Source organism: Stegostoma tigrinum, chromosome 14 (genome assembly GCF_030684315.1).
Source record: "Stegostoma tigrinum isolate sSteTig4 chromosome 14, sSteTig4.hap1, whole genome shotgun sequence".
Classification (NCBI taxonomy): Eukaryota; Metazoa; Chordata; class Chondrichthyes; order Orectolobiformes; family Stegostomatidae; genus Stegostoma; species Stegostoma tigrinum.
The window spans coordinates 18,743,687-18,767,357 of record NC_081367.1 but is presented as its reverse complement, the minus strand read 5'-3'; the positions used below and the strand labels follow the sequence as shown (position 1 = coordinate 18,767,357).

The window sequence follows — 23,671 nt, the reverse complement described above, 5'->3', positions numbered from 1 at the left end:
GAAGACATAGGAGTGGAAGTAAGGCCATTCGGCCCATCAAGTCCACTCCGCCATTTAAATCATGGCTGAGGGGCATTTCAACAACAGTTCCCTGCACTCTCCCCGTAGCCCTTGATTCCTTTTGAGATCAAGAATTTGTTGATCTCTGCCTTGAAGGCATCCAACGTCCCGGCCTCCACTGCACTCTGCGGCAATGAATTTCACAAGCCCACCACTCTCTGGCTGAAGAAATGTCATCTCATTTCAGTTTAAAATTTACTCCCTCTAATTTTAAGGCTGTGCCCACGGGTCCTAGTGTCCCTGCCTAACAGAAACAACTTCCTAGCGTCCACCCCTTCTAAACCATACATTATCTTGTAAGTTTCTATTAGATCTCCCCTCAACCTTCTAAACTCTAATGAGTACAATCCCAGGATCCTTAGCCATTCATCATATGTTAAACCTACGATTCCAGGGATCATCCGTGTGAATCTCTGCTGGACACGCTGCATGGCTAGTATGTCCTTCCTGAGGGGTGGGGACCAAAATTGGACACAGTATTCTAAATGGAGCCTAACTAGAGCTTTATAAAGCCTCAGAAGCACATCACTGCTTTTATATTCCAACCCTTTGGTTGCTTTCATTGACTGATGTGCAAGAAAACCTAGATCTCATTGTGCTTCTCCTTTACCTAACTTGACTCCACTGAGATAGTAATCTGTCTTCCTGTTCTTGCCACCAAAATGTATAACTGCACATTTATCCACATTAAACTGCATCTGCCATGCATTCGTCCACTCACCTAGCCTGTCCAAGTCACCCTGTATTCTCATAACATCCTCCTCACATTTCACACTGCCCACCGAACTTTGTGTCATCGGCAAATTTGCTAATATTACTTTTAATGCCTTTGTCTATATCATTAATACATATCGTAAACAGCTGAGGTCCCAGCACCGAACCTTGTGGTACCCCACTGGTCACGGCCTGCTATTCCGAAAGGGACCCATTTATCACTACTCTTTGCTTCCTGTCAGCCAGCCAATTTTCAATCCAACTCAGATTCAATTTTCAATCCAACCAATCTCCTATGCGGGACTTTATCAAAGGCTTTCTGAAAGTCCAGGTACACTACATCCACTGGTTCTCCCTTATCCATCTTCATAGATACATCCTCAAAAAATTCCAGAAGATTAATCAAGCACGATTTCCCCTTCGTAAATCCATGCTGACTCTGACCTATTCTGTTACTGCTATCCAAATGAGTCATAATTTCATCTTTTATAATTGACTCCAGCATCTTTCCCACCACTGTTCAACAAAGTTATTCAACTTTGTAACATCTAGTCTAGTCTAACGAGCAGGAGTATGCATCTCGAGTGGCACAGTTGTTGCCACCAGCATAGAGGAATTGTAAGATCTGGTTGTTGCCCTGTATGTTGCACAAAGTTGGGGTTAGCATTTAGTCCTGCGGATTTAGTCTATCAGCCAATCTTCTCCAAACACTTTTCCCTTGCCCAAGGTGGACTGGAAATCGCCTGTTGTGAAGGAATGTTTCAATAGCTGTCATAACTCTGAACTGGTTTAGTAGCAGGGCAATGTGCCATACTGTATTATAGGCAACTGTGAGGTTCAATAACATTATGTCTGCCTTTGGGTTCTTCTGGAAGGCATTATTGATGTAACTAGTGAGCCAGAACATGATCAGATGCACTGAGCCCCTTCAGAAAACCAACTTGGCTCATTTTGTTTAAGAAATGCCACATGTCCAGACATACGTGCTTTAGATTTATCAATATAGCTGTTCCAGCCATTAACTTTTGCGTACATATTATGTCTAAATTAAAGATTAACAATTGACTTGTATAATTAAACTGACTGTGAAGAATCTTTTGTAATCTTTTCTGAAAAACATTATTCATGATATTGCTTAGGTGCTGGGCTGTTGTGCCTCTGATCAGTTGATTTGATATATGTTGCAGTTGTGCTAATTTGGTACACTGTTCTAGTGCTGCTTTACATCTTGTTCCTGATGTTGCTGACATTGTGTCACTTGTTTAAGATGTTGTTGATCTTGCATTGCCTGTTGGCGATGTTGTTGTTGATGTCTCATTTGCATGTGATATTGATGGTGTTGCTGCTGACCTTTTCTTCTTTACCAGCTTGGAAGTACAGGCTCCGTTTCCTGTCATCTGCTGACCTCTTTCCCTCCTACAGATGCAAAGTTTTGGAGTTTCCACTTGAGCAATAATATTTTCTGGGTTCCAGATTCATGGGATCAGATCTTATACATGTGCAAGGACATAAAAGGTTTATTGAAGTATCGTTAACTTCCTTCTACCAGGACATCAGTGAGTTGTCTTATTTCTCTCAATTGTTCACATGATACATCTTGCTTGGCAAACTTGAACTTTCTGCGACTGCAGTCACCACCTCCACTTCCAGTTACATTGCCTCACACACCACCCTCACCGCAGCTGCTGCCGCCCAATCCGATCCTCCAACCGCCGACGAAACCCTGCCCACGGCCGACGCCGACGGAACCCTGCCCACGGCTGACGCCGACGGAACCCCGCCCACGGCCGACACGACGGAACCCCGCCCATGGCCGACGCCCTCATCGCTCCGCCCACAACCTCCACAGCCAGCAACCCCAGAGAAGACAGCCACACTGAACCCTGCCGCATCTTCACCATCCCCCCCAGACCTCCCACTAACTGAGGACGAACGGTCAGTCCTTAGTAAGGGGCTCACCTTTGTCCCCCTACAACCACACATCAACGAATACCAGTCACGATTGGACATAGAGCAGTTTTTCCGCCATCTTCGCCTCCATGCCTACTTCTTCAACCGGGAGCCTAACCCTCCTTCCACTGACCCCTTCACCCGCTTCCAACACAAGTCCTCCTCCTGGACACCACCCCCAGGCCTCCTACCCTCCCTCGACCTCTTCATCTCCAACTGCCGTCGAGACATTAACCGCCTCAATCTCTCCACCCCTCTCACCCACTCCAACCTCTCCCCCGCAGAACGGGCAGCCCTCCGCTCCCTCCGCTCCAACCCCAACCTCACCATCAAACCCGCAGACAAGGGTGGCGCAGTGGTAGTATGGCGCACTGACCTCTACATCGCTGAGGCCAAACGCCAACTCTCCGACACCACCTCCTACCGCCCCCTCGATCATGACCCCACACCCGAGCACCAAACCATCATCTCCAACACCATTCATGACCTCATCACCACAGGGGACCTCCAACCCACAGCCTCCAACCTCATTGTTCCCCAACTCCGCACGGCCCGTTTCTATCTCCTTCCCAAAATCCACAAACCTGCCTGCCCTGGTCGACCCATCATCTCAGCCTGCTCCTGCCCCACCGAACTCATCTCCACCTATCTGGACTCCATTTTCTCCCCTTTGGTCCAGGAACTCCCTACCTACGTCCGTGACACCACCCATGCCCTCCACCTCCTCCAGGACTTCCAATTCCCTGGCCCCCAACACCTCACCTTCACCATGGACGTCTAGTCCCCATACACCTGCATTCCGCATGGAGATGGCCTCAAGGCCCTCTGCTTCTTCCTGTCCCTCAGGCCCGACCGGTCCCCTTCCACCGACACCCTCATCCGCCTAGCCGAACTCGTCCTCACCCTCAACAACTTCCCTTTTGACTCCTTCCACTTCCTACAGACTAAGGGGGTGGCCATGGGCGCCCGCATGGGCCCCAGCTATGCCTGCCTCTTTGTAGGTTACATGGAACAGTCCCTCTTCCGCACCTACACAGGCCCCAAACCCCACCTCTTCCTCGGGTACATTGATGACTGTGTCGGCGCCGCCTCTTGCTCCCCAGAGGAGCTCGAGCAGTTCATCCACTTCACCAACACCTTCCATCCCAACCTTCAGTTCACCTGGGCCATCTCCAGCACATCCCTCACCTTCCTGGACCTCTCAGTCTCCATCTCAGGCAACCAGCTTGTAACTGATGTCCATTTCAAGCCCACCGACTCCCACAGCTACCTAGAATACACCTCCTCCCACCCACCCTCCTGCAAAAATTCCATCCCCTATTCCCAATTCCTCCGCCTCCGCCGCATCTGCTCCCACGATAAGACATTCCATTCCCGCACATCCCAGATGTCCAAGTTCTTCAAGGACCGCAACTTTCCCCCCACAGTGATCGAGAACGCCCTTGACCGCGCCTCCCGTATTTCCCGCAACACATCCCTCACACCCCGACCCTGCCACAACCGCCCAAAGAGGATCCTCCTCGTTCTCACACACCACCCCACCAACCTCCGGATACAACACATCATCACCCGACACTTCCGCCATCTACAATCTGACCCCACCATCCAACACATTTTTCCATCCCCACCCCTGTCTGCTTTCTGGAGAGACCACCCTCTCCGTGACTCCCTTGTTCGCTCCACACTGCCCTCCAACCCCACCACACCTGGCACCTTCCCCTGCAACCGCAGGAAATGCTACACTTGCCCCCACACCTCCTCCCTCACCCCTATCCCAGGCCCCAAGATGACATTCCACATTAAGCAGAGGTTCACCTGCACATCTGCCAATGTGGTATACTGCATCCACTGTACCCGGTGTGGCTTCCTCTACATTGGGGAAACCAAGCGGAGGCTTGGAGACCGCTTTGCAGAACACCTCCGCTCAGTTCGCAACAAACAACTGCACCTCCCAGTCGCAAACCATTTCCACTCCCCCTCCCATTCTTTAGATGACATGTCCATCATGGGCCTCCTGCAGTGCCACAATGATGCCACCCGAAGGTTGCAGGAACAGCAACTCATATTCCACCTGGGAACCCTGCAGCCTAATGGTATCAATGTGGACTTCACCAGTTTCAAAATCTCCCCTTCCCCCCCTGCATCCCTAAACCAGCCCAGTTCGTCCCCTCCCCCCACTGCACCGCACAACCAGCCCAGCTCTTCCCCTCCACCCACTGCATCCCAAAACCAGTCCAACCTGTCTCTGCCTCCCTAACCGGTTCTTCCTCTCACCCATCCCTCCCTCCCACCCCTAGCCGCACCCCCATCTACCTACTAACCTCATCCCACCTCCTTGACCTGTCCGTCTTCCCTGGACTGACCTATCCCCTCCCTACCTCCCCACCTATAGTCTCTCCACCTATCTTCTTTTCTCTCCATCTTCGGTCCGCCTCCCCCTCTCTCCCTATTTATTCCAGAACCCTCACCCCATCCCCCTCCCTGATGAAGGGTCTAGGCCCGAAACGTCAGCTTTTGTGCTCCTGAGATGCTGCTTGGTCTGCTGTGTTCATCCAGCCTCACATTTTGTTATCTTGAACTTTCTGCTGTTTAGTTCTGCAGGTGATTTCATGTCAGCCTTGTGTAGCAGACCTGGAATGACAACAAGATCAGATCTTCTTTGTTTCTTGGCACTGCACAGGGATTGTCTTGACCATCTGGATGCATCTTTCTAAAAATCCCTTGTCTTCTTAGCTCATGTAGTGATGAGGGAATAATTGGCTTCCATTATCACATATTTGTCTTCCAGGAATCTGTGCTTATAAAGCAAAATATGTTGCTGAGCTGATTGCTTTGCTGAAACTCTCAAATCTTGCACCTAGTTGATGTAAGACGATTTTGGGGCCTCATTTACCAACTTTTTTTTATTTGGTAGAAATGTAGAAACATAGAGACTAGGAACAGGAATAATCCATTTGGTCCTTTGATCTTGCTCCTCCATTCAATCGGATCAAGGCTGACTCTCATTCTCAATGTCATATTCCTGCTTTCTCCCCATACCACCTGATGCCTTCAAAATCTGAATAAAGCTTATAGATATCTTTCTTGAATATATCACAGTAAGTTGGCCTTCATAGCCTTCTGATGCAGAGAATTCCTTAGGCTCGCTATCCTGTGCCTGAAGAAATCTTTCTTTGTCTTAATCCCAAATGGTCTTCCATGTGCCATGAAGTTGTGTCCCCTGATCCTAGATTCCTAACCAGGGAAAACATTTTCCCTGCATCTAGTCTGTTCAGTCCTGTTAGAATTTTATACGTTTCATTCAGATCTCTTCTCATCCTTCTAAACTGGTGAATCCAGGGCCAGTCAAACCAACTGCTCCTCATAGGGTGGTCCTGCCATCCTCAGTATCAGTTTAGTGAACCCCCACTGCACTTCCTCTATTGTATTTTTGACCTTTCTTGGGTAGGGAGACCAAAACTTTACAGGATATCCCTGGTGTGGATTCTCAAAGGCAATAAATTATCTGTACTTCTAAGCTCAAATTCTCTTGCAACGAAGGCCACGATAACTGTTGTCTTCCATATTGCTTGCTGCACCTGCCAACCTACTTCCATTGACTGGTGTACAAGGCCACCCAGATCCCTTTACATGTCCAGATTTCACAGATCACCATTTAAATAACACCCTGCCTTTCTCTGTTATTGCACGTATTTTCCGGCGATTGTACTCTTTACATACTCAGCAGTTTGATACACACATTGGAGATTTCTTTTTGTCTGTGAATTCATTTGGTTGGCTGCTGCTCTCATACATAATTTTCCTCTCTATTATGTGTTTCTTTGTGGGTGTTTCACTGCATCAACTCTGATACTTTTCCCAACTGGGTTTTGGGTAGTCATCATCTTCAATTGTCCACTGCTGGCTTTGTGTGTTTTGGCTGCGTGTACAGCCTGCAGGATTGTGAGCTTGTTCTCTCCATTCCAAGCTGTTTCATACATTGCAGAACCCAAAATGAATTGAGCTATCAGCCTTTCATCCATTTCTTTCAATTTACACCTGTCGGTTACATCTCATGGAATCACAGAGTTCCGACGGTGTGGAAGCAGGCTAGTTGGCCCATCAAGTCTACACCAACTCTCAAAACACATCCCACCCAGACCTGTTCCCTACCCTGTGCCTGTAACCCTGCATTGCTCATGACTCATCTACCTAGCCTTCAATTCTGGGATACTGTGGACAATTTAGCAAAGCCGATCTACCTAGCCTGCACATCCACCTGACTGTGGAAGGAAACCGGAGCACCCGGAGCAAACCCATACAAGACTAGGGGTGAATGTGCAAACTCCACACAAACAGTTGCCCGACGGTGGAATCAAACCAAAATCCCTGGCACTGTGAAGCAGTAATGCTAACCCCTGAGCCATCATGCTACCCCAAGATCTCTCAATCTTGTAAATAATTTGTCTATAGGCTTCTATGTTTCATGCCATAAGCTTTGCAATTCATATCAGTGGATCCAGGTTTGACTTTAGCTGTTTGTACATGCTAAGTTTCTTAAGGGTTTGTCTGGGCTTTCAGATTTCAGCCTCATTTGTGCTCCAGCTACTGAAACAATCTAACCCTTTCTCTCCTGCCCAGTGAAGGTGTGCCAGGTCCTTTCTTCCTCATTTACTTAGAAAGGCACTGAATGTTAACCTGCACATTTGGCTACAGTTTTAAAAAGCCTCCACGACAACAGTCTGCTAATTCATCACTTTAATGATGCCCATTTCATTTCTACATGATTTCCGACTTTCTCTTTCACTCCGCTGCAGTTTCTCCTTCTAATAGTAATTCAATGTTTATTTTGTTTATCATGCTTGTGTTTAGCTCACGTACATTCTGATATATCTTAGTGTGTAGAGTTTAGAGATAGTCACAGGTTTAGACACACAAGCTGGAACTGTCACTGAATGTATTTCATAAACCTCACCAAGTTACAGAAATGATTAGATTCTTAGCTTGGTACACAGACTGTAGTGCAGTAGTAAGCCAGGTGACATTTTCATACTGTGCTTGCATGATTGTGCACAGGAAAGTATAGCTCCTGTCTTTCCATATAACAATATATCATCAATTCATAAATGTGAGGCACATTATGCTTCACCAATGGATTTTGTTTAGTTCAAACATATGCGGGATGGTCCATTTTATAATGCAATCTGACTTATTCTGCTGATTTTGTGATACTAGTGTTGTGAGAAGAGGTGGTGGGCTACAAGATACGAGGTGTGAGGACAAGGTGGGGGAAGTCAGGGTGGCACAGTGCATTTGTACATGAAAAGACAGCACCCATTTCATTGCCAAACCAAGCATACTTCTGAATCTTTGATATACACTGTCCCTGTCAGTCTTAAGATCCTGATGGCAGTACAGACTCGTGCAATCCCTAAGTCTAATCCCTAATGCTGTCTATTCTATGATATTGCATGGTAGTGTCAGCAGGTGGCACAATTTCACCATAAAAAACAGAAAATGTGCCATACCCACTTACCAGATGTACTTTTAATAGAAAAATCATATTCTCTATATATCTAAAACTAATGGCCCATGTTAAAGAAAGCGAACACAAGATGTTGAGAGTGCTTCAGATTGTAATCTGTTATGGACAATATATAAAGAATACAGCTTGTTGCATGTAATATATTTTACCCTGAAAGTTCATTTTATCTCATCTTTGCTTCATTGCGTCCTTTTCTCTCTCTCTCTCTCTCACGCGCACACACACGCGCATGCACGCACACACCTAAGTTCTGAGGAAGGGTCACCCAAAAAATTAACTCTGTTTCTCCCTCACAGATGCTGCCAGACCTGCTGACCTTCTCCAGCAAATTTGTTTTTGCTCCTGATTTACAGCATCCGCAATTCTTTCAGTTTTTGCTGATTAATATTCTGATCGGAAAGACTGTTTGGCATCTGTTCTATTGTGGTTAACATGTTGGCTGTTCACATACAGTGAACGTAGCATTCCGGTAGTGAGGGACTTTTATCAGAGACCAAGGCTGTGGGCGACCAGGAGACTGACTCCAGAAACTGTCTGCACCTTGATGTAAGTTTGATTGTTCACCAGCAAATTAAGCTTTTAGGAACTGAATTCCGAATTGTTTAACACCACCTGACAAATATGAAAATGTGAGCAATGTTTCCTGTTGTAGGCTGAATTTTGGCCAATAATTCTATGGAAAATTTATGATGTCATTAACAGGATGAAACTATCAGGAATGATAGAAAGGCAGGGACCCAGTTCTCTCGAAATAAAATCAGACAGTTAGGACAGATTGGACCTAGGTCTTTAATGTAACGAAGGAATTCAGTCAGGTGGTTGTGGAGTTCAGAACATGAAGTTATTACGATAAGAGGTCAGATTTTCTGATGGCCAGATTATCGTTTCTGAAGCATAGATGGGAATGCCACATGAGGATCCCGTAGAGTCCCTGTCATTGTATACATGGAGGAAATTGTCCTAGAAATTGAGGATTCCGCTGGGCAATTCCCTTGTCCCTGGAACCGTTTGAAATTCTCCATTTAAGCTGCAGAATTCAGAGGCTTCTGCTGCAGTTAATAGTTACTCAGGAAATATTAGAATATTAACTATCAAGTAACTATTCAATAGACTCAAAATTTACCTGGCACCAACTGTCCCCCTCTCAAAATGACACCTCCTGAAGATGCCGAATACCCAGACCCATGCCACCACACTCGTGCTAACCCAGGATCTGAACACTGCTGCACACCTGAACCCTCTCCCTCTGTACTTGGGAACCAATGCACACCAACTGCAGAACCTGACACCTTTGCACTGCCTCCAGACCTGAACCCTCTTGCCCCCTCCCCCACTCCTGGAGTTTACCAACTCCTCCGCCTGACAGACCTGATGCCTCTTCCATCGCCCTCCTTGCAGTTCTGGGACTATTCTCTTCCCTCCAGCCCTAGTACAGATACCAACACCCACATCCCACCCCAAACCCTCAAAAGACCTGATACCTGCCAACCAACTGACTTACAAAAACTACATCACATTACTGGTCCTCCTGTCAACTTACACCCTGGCACCTTGCCTATTTGGCACCCTACCCCCGGCACGCTTACCCACTTGTCATCCCCCCAACCTGGTATTCTAACTCCATAGCACTTTACCAGTCTGGCATCCAACGCTGAGAACACCATTACCTAATGTACTCAGCCTTTTGTAGGATCTGTCAAAGTGACTGCCTCTGAAGGTAAACCTTTGGACTTCAGAATACAGCAACTGACCGCAGTGAGACAGGGGGCATAGTTTGCCTTCCCTCAACTATTCTACTGTACAAGAGAGCTGTCAGAATGGACCGGAGGTTCTCTAATCTTGAAGGACTCTTGATTGGAATATCCTGTCGGAAATCTAGAGCTCTTTTATTGTGTAAAAATGAAATCTGTGTGAGATTGTTGTTTGTCAGGAAATCTGGCTCACGTTATCCACTGACGGATCAAATAAAAGAAATTAGAGAAAATTTGTTTAAATAGAATGTTGGAATGCATTGCCACAGGCACTGGGAAAGTAGAATAGATTGATATGGAATGTGGAAGTGTAGAGGAGGCTCTTGTGGAGTTTAGGATGCATCTTCTGCTCCTAGTTAATTCTAAATATTTTACTCCATGTGCAACTGATGAAGGGATTCAGCAACTTAATTGCTGATGTGTTTTGATTAGATGCTCTGGCATATCAAATTCCTTTGAGAAAAAAACATAATGAGCCAGCTCAGGGGCTTCTGTATATGTATTAACCCAAAGGAGAAAACATAAACTTTTATTTACCACTCAGCACAATAAAGAAAGATTAAGCTTCTTGGTGACTAATGAGCAACTCTGTGATGTAAGCATTCAAACCTAATGAACATAAAGTTACTTTATTTCTGCACTGGCCCCTACCTATCAAAACAACGCTGTTTAAAAAAGGAATATTTTGCCTCTACAAACTGTGTGCCATTGGTAAAGCTACTTTTTATTTTTAAATGAATATAAAATGTGAAGGTAAGTTTGTTTGCAATGCCAAGTGCAAACTGGTGGTTGGGGGTATTTTTCAATTCAGCAACATGAAGGTTTGAGAAAAACGATGTTGCATCTTTGAAATGTTAAACTGAATTTGCAAAATCTGTGTGTTCATAGGTCTCGCTTCAGAAGTACAGGGACCTCTTGTCCTGGTACCTCCTAATGAAGCCTTGGAGATGTCCTCGGGAGGAGGTGCAGTTGAGACTGTTACTCCTGGAAATTCTGTAGAAGACAGTTCAATGACTCCAGATTATGGATATTTCCCTGATGACTCAGAACCTGTGGAGAGAGGTAAAAATGGGAAATCATAGTTTATATTTTCTAAACTGATTAATTACTGTAATAAAAGAAAACATAAACACTGCAAACAGGACACAAAGTCAATTTTTTTTAGTCTTGCCCTCATAACGACTGGGAATTAAGATACCGGTCTTGGGGAAGGAATTCCAGTTTGTACAGTATCAGAAACAAATGGTGACTTGTTAGGCCATCATTGGGCATTGAGACACAACAAGAACAGTTAACTGCCAATCTTAATTTGCTGGCCAGCAATGTAAACTCTGATTGGTCAGGGTGTTGCCATAGGGGAATGAAGCAGAGTTCGGCAGTCTCCCTGAGCCCTTTATCAATTAGAAAGGTGTATTATACATACAAATTCCTTTGGCCTACATAAAAGGGGGTCCTCTGTTTTATCACATATAGCCTCTAGCTATAGCTATAGCTATACATCAAATTTTGAGCTCAACTGAAACACTTAAACTGGTTTCCTGTCTATTTCTCAGTCTGGCCTGTGTTATTTAGTAAATGTTGTCCAATAGCAGAATCACATCTGATGTTGGGCATGGTATTCTGAGGTTTACAAGTGTGGTTTGTTTGAGGACGATTGAGTTTTGCTCGCTGTGATCGGAGTGAAGCAGAATAGTTTTCATAAAAGCGCATATGGCCACCACTTTTTGGCTCTGAATGATGCCCAGTCTCGCTCAGATTACTGGGAAGGAGAAGTTACCTCAAACATCTGAAGAACACGTGAAGTTATCTCTCTCACATTGTTACATTGCAGTAAGTCCACAAGTGCATTTAATGGGATGCTGCTGTCATGTCAAAAAGCACCTTTTCTCAAGCATTATTGAGTAATGTGATATGAATTTCAATTCCAGTACAATGCCAGGTATGCAGGCCAAATATCTACCAACTCAAGCAACGCATCCTGTTCAAAATTCATCGAAGGTAGCAATCTAATTGTGCTCAAGCCTCACAACATCATGTTCAATATTAGGTGTGATTGTGCCATTGTGCAGTGTTTACTAAGTGATCTGTGCCATAAATAACACAGGAAACCAGTTTAAGTTTATCAATCAAGCTTGCAGGCTGATGTATTTACACAGACTTTACACATGATGCATAATAGGATTTGGTTTGTTAGAAGCAAAATGAATTCATTGGAAAAAGGGTCTCTGAGCTATTCCCCACTGCAACACCTTCACCAGTCAGAGCCTACCTGTCCGATAGACAAACAGTTTTTATTGTATTTCTGTGCTTGTGTTGGTCCCACCAATCAGGTCTCTTTTCTCACTTGGTTTAAATTAGCTACCCTTTTCCAACATTGGTTTCTGCACCCTAGCCCTGATGAGGGCAAGAAGCACTGTTTTGACTAAATGTCTCCTTTTTGCGATGATTATGTTCAATATAAACAAATGAAAGTAAGATATTTCCACCAGCAGCATTGTGAAATTAAAACAGAAACCAGATGTAAAGATCTGCATCCAAGGAGAGAGATACAAAGTTAATGTTTAGAATCCAATATAACTCCTTTGGAACTGAAGAGAGGGATAAATATTTTAGAAATATTTTATGCTGTTTGGAAATGAGGGATGATCAAGTAGAACAAAAAGGAAGGGCAAGGATAGGTTAGAGGATGGGAGTGATTAAATACTAATGATGCCATAAATTAAAAAAGCAAAGGTAAGTGTTGTACGGGAACAAGTACGGGCATAGAGTAAGTGTCAAAAGTAGAATTAAGAGCAAACCTGTCTGAAAGCAAAAGCAAGAAACCAAGAAACATACCATCATTGGCAAAGAAATATAATGGACAATGTTCATGGTTTGAAGCTGTTGAACTCAGTATTGATCCAAAAAACTATAAAGTGCCTGAATACAGAATTTGACTTGCAGCAAACTTCACTGGAACAATGCACGAGACTGAAGATTAAACAATGAGTGTGAGACCATGATGCAGAATGCCATTGACAAACAAGCAGCAAGTTGTAGGGGTGTTTATGGACTGAGTGAAGATGTCCAACATAATTACCGATTGTGTTTCATCTTCCCAATGCAGAAGAAACCACTTTGTAAGCAGCTAGTAATGTAAACTGTTCTTGTCATAATGAAATACACTTTGTTTCAGAACCCACATCCGTATGGAGCACATCATTGCACCAATTGTCATGTGGCTGTGGTTGAGCATGAGTTTGTACCAATGAAACCCCATTTCTGAGTTTCAAATCTTACCTAGACTTGCAGCTTAAAAAAAATGCCTGATAGCAGCATGTAAAAGCACATCTATGAATTGACTTGTTAAATTATTAAACTGAAGATGATTGTTTTGATACTTGTCTCGAATGTGAATCCAGGGATAGATTCAATAAGTAATTGTTTATAAAAAAAAAAGATTTTGTTGCATTCTGTGGTGCTTATAGTTTGGCACAGAGTTTGCTTGTTGAGTACCTCTCTTTTATGTACACATGTGCTGGCACATATAAACTGAAGCTATCTCTTCAGCCCTTTGAATAAACATTGTCACCAGGCCAACAATTCCTTCTATCTTCCAGACCACCACATCTGGTTGAAACATTCTGTTCAAAGCCATGGAATGCTACTTGACCCCAAGTTAAGCTTCTCAGCCAAAATCATCTCCATCCCAAAAACTAACTACTTTTCTGTTGCCTTGTCCTCTCCACCTTTGTTTTGGAGCACCTGTCACTGAAACTCTCAACCAAATGTTTGCCAGCTCCATGATAGACAAGTGCAATACTTACCTGAATGGTCACTATTTGATGCTGTAGGGCAACCTTCATTCAAAATTCTACTGCCTACATCCTTTCACATCAACGTTTTCTTGGCCATTTAGTACGCAGCCACCTAATGCCACAGTGTTAAAACTCTGATCTTTATGTTGAAATTCCTTTGTGGTCTTGCACACACTCCACCCTGTTCTCCCCATCTGCCATGTCATCCTGTCCTAAAACCACAAGCATTCATTCCCATATTTTGATTTGCACAATATTTTTATTGCTATCTTGAGAGGTCCCTTGACAGGATTCAAAAATAAAATTATGTGCTGGTTAAAATTGGAGTAACCTAAGTCCTCATTATTTGCTGAGGAGCATGTCTAAATTTCTACAACCTTTATTATTTGGATTTAGTTATATCTAATTCAATGATCTTTTGTAATATATTAACAGTATGCTCGTGGATTTTAAATTTAGCATATAGAAAAGATCAATTTCAGTTCCTGTTTTGATAATTCAGTACCAAAACTGAGCATTCAACTTGGGTTTAGAATGACTAGATATTGAAAAAAATCTGCATGATTTATTCAATAATATGGCTTGATTTCATAGAACATAGAACATTACAGCACAGTACAGGCCCTTTGGCCCTCGATGTTGTGCTGACCTGTCATACCAATCTGAAGCCCATCTAACCTACACCATTCCATGTACGTCCATATGCTTGACCAATGATGACTTAAATGTACCTAAAGTTGGCGAATCTACTACCATTGCAGGCAAAGCGTTCCATTCCCTTACTACTCTCTGAGTAAAGAAACTACCTCTGACATCTGTCCCATATCTTTCACCCCTCAGTTTAAAGCTATGCCCCCTAGTGCTTGCCGTCACCATCCTAGGAAAAAGGCTCTCCCTATCCACCCTATCTAACCCTCTGATTATTTTATATGTTTCAATTAAGTCACCTCTCAATCGTCTTCTCTCTAATGAAAACAGCCTCAAGTCCCTCAGCCTTTCCTCGTAAGACCTTCCCTCCATACCAGGCAACATCCTAGTAAATCTCCTCTGCACCCTTTCCAAAGCTTCCACATCCTTCTTATAATGCGGTGACCAGAACTGTACGCAATACTCCAAGTGCGGCCGCACCAGAGTTTTGTACAGCTTCACCATAACCTCTTGGTTCCGGAACTCGATCCCTCTATTAATAAAAGCTAAAACACTGTATGCCTTCTTAACAGCCCTGTCAACCTGGGTGGCAACTTTTAAGGATCTGTGTACATGGACACCGAGATCTCTCTGCTCATCTACACTGCTAAGAATCTTACCATTAGCCCTGTACTTTGTCTTCTGGTTAGTCCTACCAAAGTGCATCACCTCACACTTGTCTGCATTAAACTCCATTTGCCACCTCTCAGCCCAGCTCTGCAGCTTATCTATGTATCTCTGCAACCTACAGCATCCTTCGTTACTATCCGCAACTCCTCCGGCCTTAGTGTCTGTCGTCTGCAAATTTACTAACCCATCCTTCTACGCCCTCATCCAGGTCATTTATAAAAATGACAAACAGCAGCGGACCCAACACCGACCCTTGCGGTACACCACTAATAACTGGTCTCCGGGATGAACGTTTCCCATCAACTACCACCCTCTGTCTTCTTTCAGCAAGCCAATTTCGGATCCAAACTGCTATATCTCCCATAATTCCATTCCTCCGCATTTTGTACAATAGCCTATTGTAGGGAACCTTATCGAACGCCTTGCTGAAATCCATATACACCACATCAACCGGTTCACTCTCATCTACCTGTTTGGTCACCTCAGAAAAAACTCCTTACAGTATTCACGTGATGTTTTTGACTCTAATGTAAACATCAATGTATTGCCAAGTTACTGTTCAATTGGAAACAGTTTTGTGCTTCCTGTTTTATCTGATAGAAACTGTGCTAAAATTTTGCTGAACCATTTTTACGTAGGTTCTGAAAACGTAAGCTCATGGTGGAGAGTTATTTTATCATAATTCTCTCCATAATTCTTTCATCCCATTTGGAATTCATTCATTCCAATGTAAACTTCCGTCTCAGTCATTGTGCTGTTAATTTCACAACCACAAAACCAGCTTGGTTAGAGATATTAAAATGTGAGGCTGGATGAACACAGCAGGCCAAGCAGCATCTCAGGAGCACAAAAGCTGACGTTTCGGGCCTAGACCCTTCATCAGAGAGGGGGATGGGGGGAGGGAACTGGAATAAATAGGGAGAGAGGGGGAGGCGGACCGAAGATGGAGAGTAAAGAAGATAGGTGGAGAGAGTGTAGGTGGGGAGGTAGGGAGGGGATAGGTCAGTCCAGGGAAGACGGACAGGTCAAGGAGGTGGGATGAGGTTAGTAGGTAGCTGGGGGTGCGGCTTGGGGTGGGAGGAAGGGATGGGTGAGAGGAAGAACCGGTTAGGGAGGCAGAGACAGGTTGGACTGGTTTTGGGATGCAGTGGGTGGGGGGGAAGAGCTGGGCTGGTTGTGTGGTGCAGTGGGGGGAGGGGATGAACTGGGCTGGTTTAGGGATGCAGTAGGGGAAGGGGAGATTTTGAAACTGGTGAAGTCCACATTGATACCATATGGCTGCAGGGTTCCCAGGCGGAATATGAGTTGCTGTTCCTGCAACCTTCGGGTGGCATCATTGTGGCACTGCAGGAGGCCCATGATGGACATGTCATCAAGAGAATGGGAGGGGGAGTGGAAATGGTTTGCGACTGGGAGGTGCAGTTGTTTGTTGCGAACTGAGCGGAGGTGTTCTGCAAAGCGGTCCCCAAGCCTCCGCTTGGTTTCCCCAATGTTGGTTGCAGGAACAGCAACTCATATTCCACCTGGGAACCCTGCAGCCATATGGTATCAATGTGGACTTCACCAGTTTCAAAATCTCCCCTTCCCCTACTGCATCCCTAAACCAGCCCAGTTCATCCCCTCCCCCCACTGCACCACACAACCAGCCCAGCTCTTCCCCCCCACCCACTGCATCCCAAAACCAGTCCAACCTGTCTCTGCCTCCCTAACCGGTTCTTCCTCTCACCCATCCCTTCCTCCCACCCCAAGCCGCACCCCCAGCTACCTACTAACCTCATCCCACCTCCTTGACCTGTCCGTCTTCCCTGGACTGACCTATCCCCTCCCTACCTCCCCACCTACACTCTCTCCACCTATCTTCTTTACTCTCCATCTTCGGTCCGCCTCCCCCTCTCTCCCTATTTATTCCAGTTCCCTCCCCCCATCCCCCTCTCTGATGAAGGGTCTAGGCCTGAAACGTCAGCTTTTGTGCTCCTGAGATGCTGCTTGGCCTGCTGTGTTCATCCAGCCTCACATTTTATTATCTTGGAATCTCCAGCATCTGCAGTTCCCATTATCTCTGGTTAGAGATATGCACAGTTGTTGCCCCGTTTCTCAGGCTGCAGTGTCACCAGTTCTTACTATCAGTAATGTATCACACAAAATATTTAGAAACTTACAGACAATAGAAATCAAACTCATGAAAGCCACTGTTATCTATCCTGCAGTAAATCATGGCCCAATGTTTTTGGAGTGCTAAGTAAGTCATCCGTAGAAACTGAATGAATTTTGAATGGAGGCTTAGTACAGAAAAAATGATATGGATTAGAGACTGATATGCTGGAGAAAAATTATCGATTTTCTACGTAAGTAATAAAAATACAACAATATCTTTCAAATCACTTAATTTGCTAATGACAGTGAACAGTCAAGTATAGGAAAGTTAGGTTCATTAACATATGGTTTGCAAAGCTGTTATTACCTAATTACAAATATGCAAGATTGCAACAGTGAAAAAGATGCAAATGTTCCCTGTGAGTAATATAACTGTCAAAATAATGAACATTTCTATTGCTCCATTTGCCTTAGGAGAACAAAATTTGGCTACGCAGTTTCCAATTAAGATAATATTTCTTGAAACTGCCTTTGCTGAGATTACTTAAGGCATTTTCTCAGCTGGAATCAGGAAGGAATGTAAAGTTTTCCTCAGGATAAATTCCTTTCAGGAGTACTGAAGGAATGAAAATAACTTCTCTAACTGGGCTTGCTCAAATCTTACCTCTCATCACCTGAAGGAGGAGCGAGGTTCCAACAGCTTGTGTTTTCAAATAAACCTGTTGGACTATAACCTGGTGTCATGTGATTTCTGACCTTGTCCACTCTAGTATGACACTGGCACCGCCATCTCATTATTTGATCCCAGAAAAGTATTAACAAAATGGGATATACAAAGATAGAAAGAAACAGCTTTTAAGTCAAAGTTAATCAGAGAAAGTAATTTGTATTGAAGTACCAAGGTTAAACAAAGAATAAATGCAATAATCCTCAAAGTCCAGCAGCTTTATCAAGATTATTGTTTCATGGACCAGATCAGGCTCTTTGAATTGCGGTCCAAGTGAGAAGATTACTTTTGGAACTGAAGAACTGATCAGTTCTGAGGAAGGGTCACTGGACCTGAAACATTATCTCTGTTTTTTCCTTCATAGATGCTGCCAGACTTGCTGACCTTTTCCAGCAACTTTGTTTTGTTACTGATTTACAGCATCCACGGTTCTTAGTTTTTTTTTGAAAGAGTGCTTCATTATATGATGTGCTGTTTTTTGGTGACTCAATCAATATCTGAAATCATATGAATGTAATGACATGGCTATTTGTTGGAATTTGCTGCTGCCTTTCTGACGTCACAGCATTGACAAAGTTTCCAATATTGTTCATTGTCTGTAAAGCACTTTGGGGTGTCCTGACAATCTGACAGGCGCTATTGAAAGGCAAGTTGCTTCTTCTGTGCCAAAGTGACTTTTTGTCTTGTTTTTCAGGTTCACTGGGACCTGGGGCAATATCTGCCATTGTAATTGCTGCAGTCCTTGGAGTGTCTGTATTGTTCAGCCTGGTCATCATCACCGTGAGAAAGCTTTCGGCATCTTAGGCTCAGTAAATGGTTAATCATAGACACTGATGTTACTTACTGACTTTAATTCCTGTTTTGTTAATTGAACTAACCCAATTATTTTCAGAACATATTGCTTTGGAATGATATTTACATAGACTGTAATGATCAGAAGGGTGCATGTGTTATAGATTTTGTAACATAAAAGATTATTAGGTATGGAGGAAGCTCAGCAGAAAAACACATTGACGTGTAGAATCCAAGTAGAATACAAGCTTTTGAGTTCATTAATGTTATTAAATTAAGTTTTCTTTTCAGTCTTGTTGATAACTTCTTAGTAATTTCCTTTACTGGCTGAGCCTTTGTTGCACAATGGCCACTCCAGTGAAGCTGGATGAATTATGGACTTTGTAATTGTTTTCAGTCTCTCAGACTTGCTTACACGGACTCATATATTCAATCAGTATTGTTATAGTGGAACTCTTCATATGTAAAGATTACTTAAATGCCTACATTATCTTCATTTCCCGAATCACCTCCCTGCCCTATAAAAGAAATATAATTTCGAATTGCTACATTGAGGAAGCAGGCCATTTGGCCCATTGAATCCATACCAACCCTCCAAAGAGCATCCCATCCAAACCCATCCCATCTCTGTAACTCTGCTTTTTCTATTGCTAATTCAGCTAGGCTGCTCATACCTGGACACTGTGGGCAATTTAGCATGGCCAACCCACCTGCACATCTTTGGACTGTGGGAGGAAACTGGAGCAGCCAGAGGCAACTCACACAGACACAGGGAGAATGTGCAAACTCCACACAGACAGTCGTCTGAGGGTGATATTGAACCTCGGTCCCTGGCATTGTGACGCAGCGGTGTTAATCACCGAGCACAATTAACACAATACCACAATTAGCATTCACCAGATTCCATTGATCTGATTTTGAAGGGCTATGCAAAATTCAGAAGTTTGTTGAATGCACCACCTGTGTGATGGCAGTGGCTGTTTATGGTGTATCAGAAATTGTCTCGTTTGTAAATCTTTCCACAGTGAAGCCCTTAGTTCAGACAGGACATGGAAGAAACTTTGAGATGACCTGAGGTACCTCGCTGAAATATCAGAAGGTGGATCACTACACGAGGTGCTCTTCCAACTGAACATGTCTAGAATATCATTGATGAAATGGTAGTACATTGGATAGTCTACTGTCAAACAATTTCCAAAGAAACCTCACCAAAAGAGGAAATAAATGCCACTTTCTGGGTGCTTGTGGGTCCGCAATAAACCAAAGTCACTGCCATGAATTTGTGGTTTTCCAGCCTTGTGTTGGCAATTAAGTAATCCACAGGATTTGCAGCGATTTCCTCAGAAGGGAATGCAGGAGTGATGGGAGGAGGAGATCTTCAGATTTTCTCCCTTATTGACCCTGTTTCTTCTGCGTGTTACTTCTCTGAAGAGACGACCTGCCTGTGGAGTAGAGGTCACTTTAGTGATGGCGATAGGAATGTCAATTGTCCAGTCAGATTGCATCAGTCATCATGAGTATAGGCAGGCTTGATTGTCTATTTCTGGTTTTGTATGTTGGTAAATATTGTTCCATACAGAATGCAAGTGAGCAGTGAAAAAGCTGACTTTACACACAATAATTAAATGATGTACTTTATAATCGATTACCTATTGAGGGGTTGAAATGTCATCAAATATGATAATAAACCTTGATGACTATGAATGCCTTTCTGTGCAGCAGCAAGTTTCTTATGAAGGAATTAGCCATGCAGTAATTTGTTTATTTGAGTACTGTATGTAAGGTGCAAATTGTTTCCAACTGGAATGGGAAGATTGAGCAGAGCAGTCGTGTTGCTTTGGTTTATTTGTATATCATCTTTCTTTTCATGTAACTAAAAGCTAAATAACTACTTTTTTTTGACTGCGATGCCATCTTCGTACTTCATCCTGAGTTAGCTCCATTTTCTGCTCCTATTCTTCCAGATGTTCTAAACAGGTTTTGCATTAATAACTGAGTTGTGTCAATGCATTAAGTGATCTGATATTGAGATACTATCAATCCACTTTAAGTATTCCTGTCCCCGATTTACAACGTTTGATGTCTGGAGAGAAGAGGGTTCCCAAGTTTAGGAAATTCAATTTTCTCGTACCGCACAGCAGTTACTGAATTCTGTTAATCTGCTGATGAAGGGCTCTCTTTACAGAGATTCAAGCAGCATCTATTCCCAGGTGGGATATGTAATAGTTCTTCCTGTTGTCGCATAACTGAAACTGATTCTAGCTCATCTGCCACAGCATTTTAATATGTTGCTTTGTGGTATTAATCTTACTTGACCTCGCCTCTGGCTTCCAAGCTGCTTCAGGCCAACAATCTCTCACTCCTCTCACCCACCTCTGGTTTCAGATTTCCTTTATATCCTGTAAGCTTTGATGTAGCTTGACCCCTTACTGAATCAACTTGGTATCCCAATCCGGATATCCCAATCTCCCATGGCTTTGATCTACAATTTTGCCCACTAACCAAATCTTCTCCCACATATTCATTTCCAATGGACAAGCCCTATTTTTTTTGTTTAATGTGTGTTTGTTGGGTATCCATGAGCTAAATACTACAACTGCCTGTCCTTCCTATATTTGAATGAGCATTCTCTTGACAAGCTACTGAGGCAGTAAAGCCAGTCAGGAAGGAGAGGTAACCAGATAGAAATGTTCTGACTTGATCTTTCATTATTCATCCACTGTCTCATGGGGATGTTGCTGTCGGATCCACATTGTAATAATGGGGAACATATTTCCCTCACCAATACCTTTACTGCAAATTCTGGGCCATTAACCTGTTTCAATCAAATTAATTTTAACTCAACAGGAGGAAAATCCAAAATGAATAATTTGGAACATGTTCTTATTGGTGTGATGTCAACTTTTTATATAAATGAGGTTCATTTATTTTAAAAATCTGATTTTCAAAAGAAATTCATAGAAATGCATGAATTAATACAAAAAATGGCAATAAATTTCATGACATCTGACCCTCAAGACATCTGAAAATACTTCACAACTGCTGAGGTACATTTTGGGCTACAAATGTCAAGGCCTTTCTGAGAATCGTAGCACTTAACAGTAAGTTTTAATCAACACAATCGCAAGATATACTCAGAGATAATAGGAACTGCAGATGCTGGAGAATCTGAGACAACAAGGTGTAGAGCTGGATGAACACAGCAGGCCAAGCAGCATCGGAGGAGCTGGAAAGCTAATATTTCGGGCCTAGGCCCTTCTTCAGAAATACTGTCAGATTTACCTTCATTTTCAACCTTTCCTCGCTTCTTTTCCAATGTAGATTTATGATTATTTCACAACTGATTCATTCACACTAACCAGATCAAAACCTCTCTTTACTTTGTTTGAAAAAAATGCAAAAACTTGTGTATCAAATGAAAAGAATTAAATCTTCCTACAACTCCAAACAAACCGCGAATGTTAGTTGTTAAATGTTTCAAAATTCATGGAATGCTGAATTAGCTGAACACCAACTGTTTACCCCTACATGTCTGTGAGTGGTCTGCATGACTATTCTACACGTGGAAATTGTGTTGCAACCATGTTTTGCTGTTATTTATTGTGTACTCTGTACAGAAGTTAACAGATAAAGATGTATTTTATGACATAAACATTTCAGTGCAATGTATTTTCTCAACTATTTTGAAGTGATTATCTTGAGTCTAAGTTTTGAATCATGTCAACACAATGACACTGTAGCATCCTATAAAACATTCTGACCTCATGAGAAAATACATAGAATATTTTTAATACAAAGTCTCAAACTCCAGTTGAAATTTTTACAATGCCAGTGATTTTCTAGCTGGGGACAATTTGACAAAGGGCATGGCAAATATTGTAGGATGAGGTATGCTTTGAAGTCTGGGGTTGGTAAAATGGGCCTCAGATGAGTCTTGTGCTTTCCTACGTGCCCGAGACCATTAGGACACCCTGAAGATTATTAAGAGGCTGTTAGAACAAGTTCTTTAGTTTCTACCTGGCCTACAGATATTGATTTCAACTGCAGTCTAATTTGAGAGCTGCTGACCGACAGCAACATACATGAGGCAAAAAGGGGATCACATATGGGAACCATGCAGCTCTATCAAACCCAGAACCATTTACTCAGTAAGTCATTGGCGGTCTTTTTTTTATTTCGTTAAACCTTATATTAAAATACCAAAAATGGAGAAGTCAAGATCAAATTACTCTTAATAAAATAATACTGGTTCGAAGGTTCAACATAATTAGAAATTCTGCAGTTTGTTTATTCATAACTTACAGTTTCACATTACATCTCTATTTGAAGAATATGATGCAAGAAAAACAAGTTATTTGGTAATATTATTGTTATTTCTTTAGGGTTTTCTATGTTACCTCTCTGGTTCTGTTGTTTGCTTGTTTCTCTGTCAGTTTGATGCTGTTACAATGTAACATTCCAACTTGTATCACGTCAGAATTTCAAAAACATTGTGCGCAACAGGTCTTAGTTAAATAATAATAACTATTTTGCTTAGTAGCAATTTCCTAGATTCATCCTACAATGTTTGACTGCAATTGGAATGATCTCAATTCTAAGGTCAGCATTAAAATCAGTAACAAAAACATACACATTAACTTTTTATTATCTAGCACCTATGGGACCAGGGGAATGTGCTGATTGGTCAAATATTCTGGATAATCAAGAGGCCCACGTAATGGATGTAAAAGCACAGACTAAGTAATAGAAACATAATGCGGGGGTATACACATTGCCCCTATACTTTATTTACAGCATAACTCACTTAAATACCAACGTAACTTTGCTTTAAATGAAGCTTACCATCAGAGAGCCTTCTCACTTGCATCCTCAACGGGTTACTTGGGCGTTGAGGAGATTGCGGATTTGAGGAGAAATTGCTTCGAAATTGTGTTAACTGATATTT

General features: G+C 43.0%; 1 protein-coding gene across 1 annotated transcript in view; it reads left to right on the top strand.

The window, feature by feature from the left end:
* LOC125457817 (protein SNORC-like) overlaps positions 1-22,378 on the top strand; it is a 35,923-nt gene extending 13,545 nt beyond the window's left edge. The window contains exons 2-3 of the mRNA XM_048542452.2: positions 10,888-11,061; positions 18,629-22,378. Of these exons, the coding sequence (XP_048398409.1) occupies positions 10,888-11,061; positions 18,629-18,738 (284 nt within the window). The 3' untranslated portion in view covers positions 18,739-22,378. The remainder of the gene's footprint in view (positions 1-10,887; positions 11,062-18,628) is intronic.
* Positions 22,379-23,671: the final 1,293 nt, after the last annotated feature.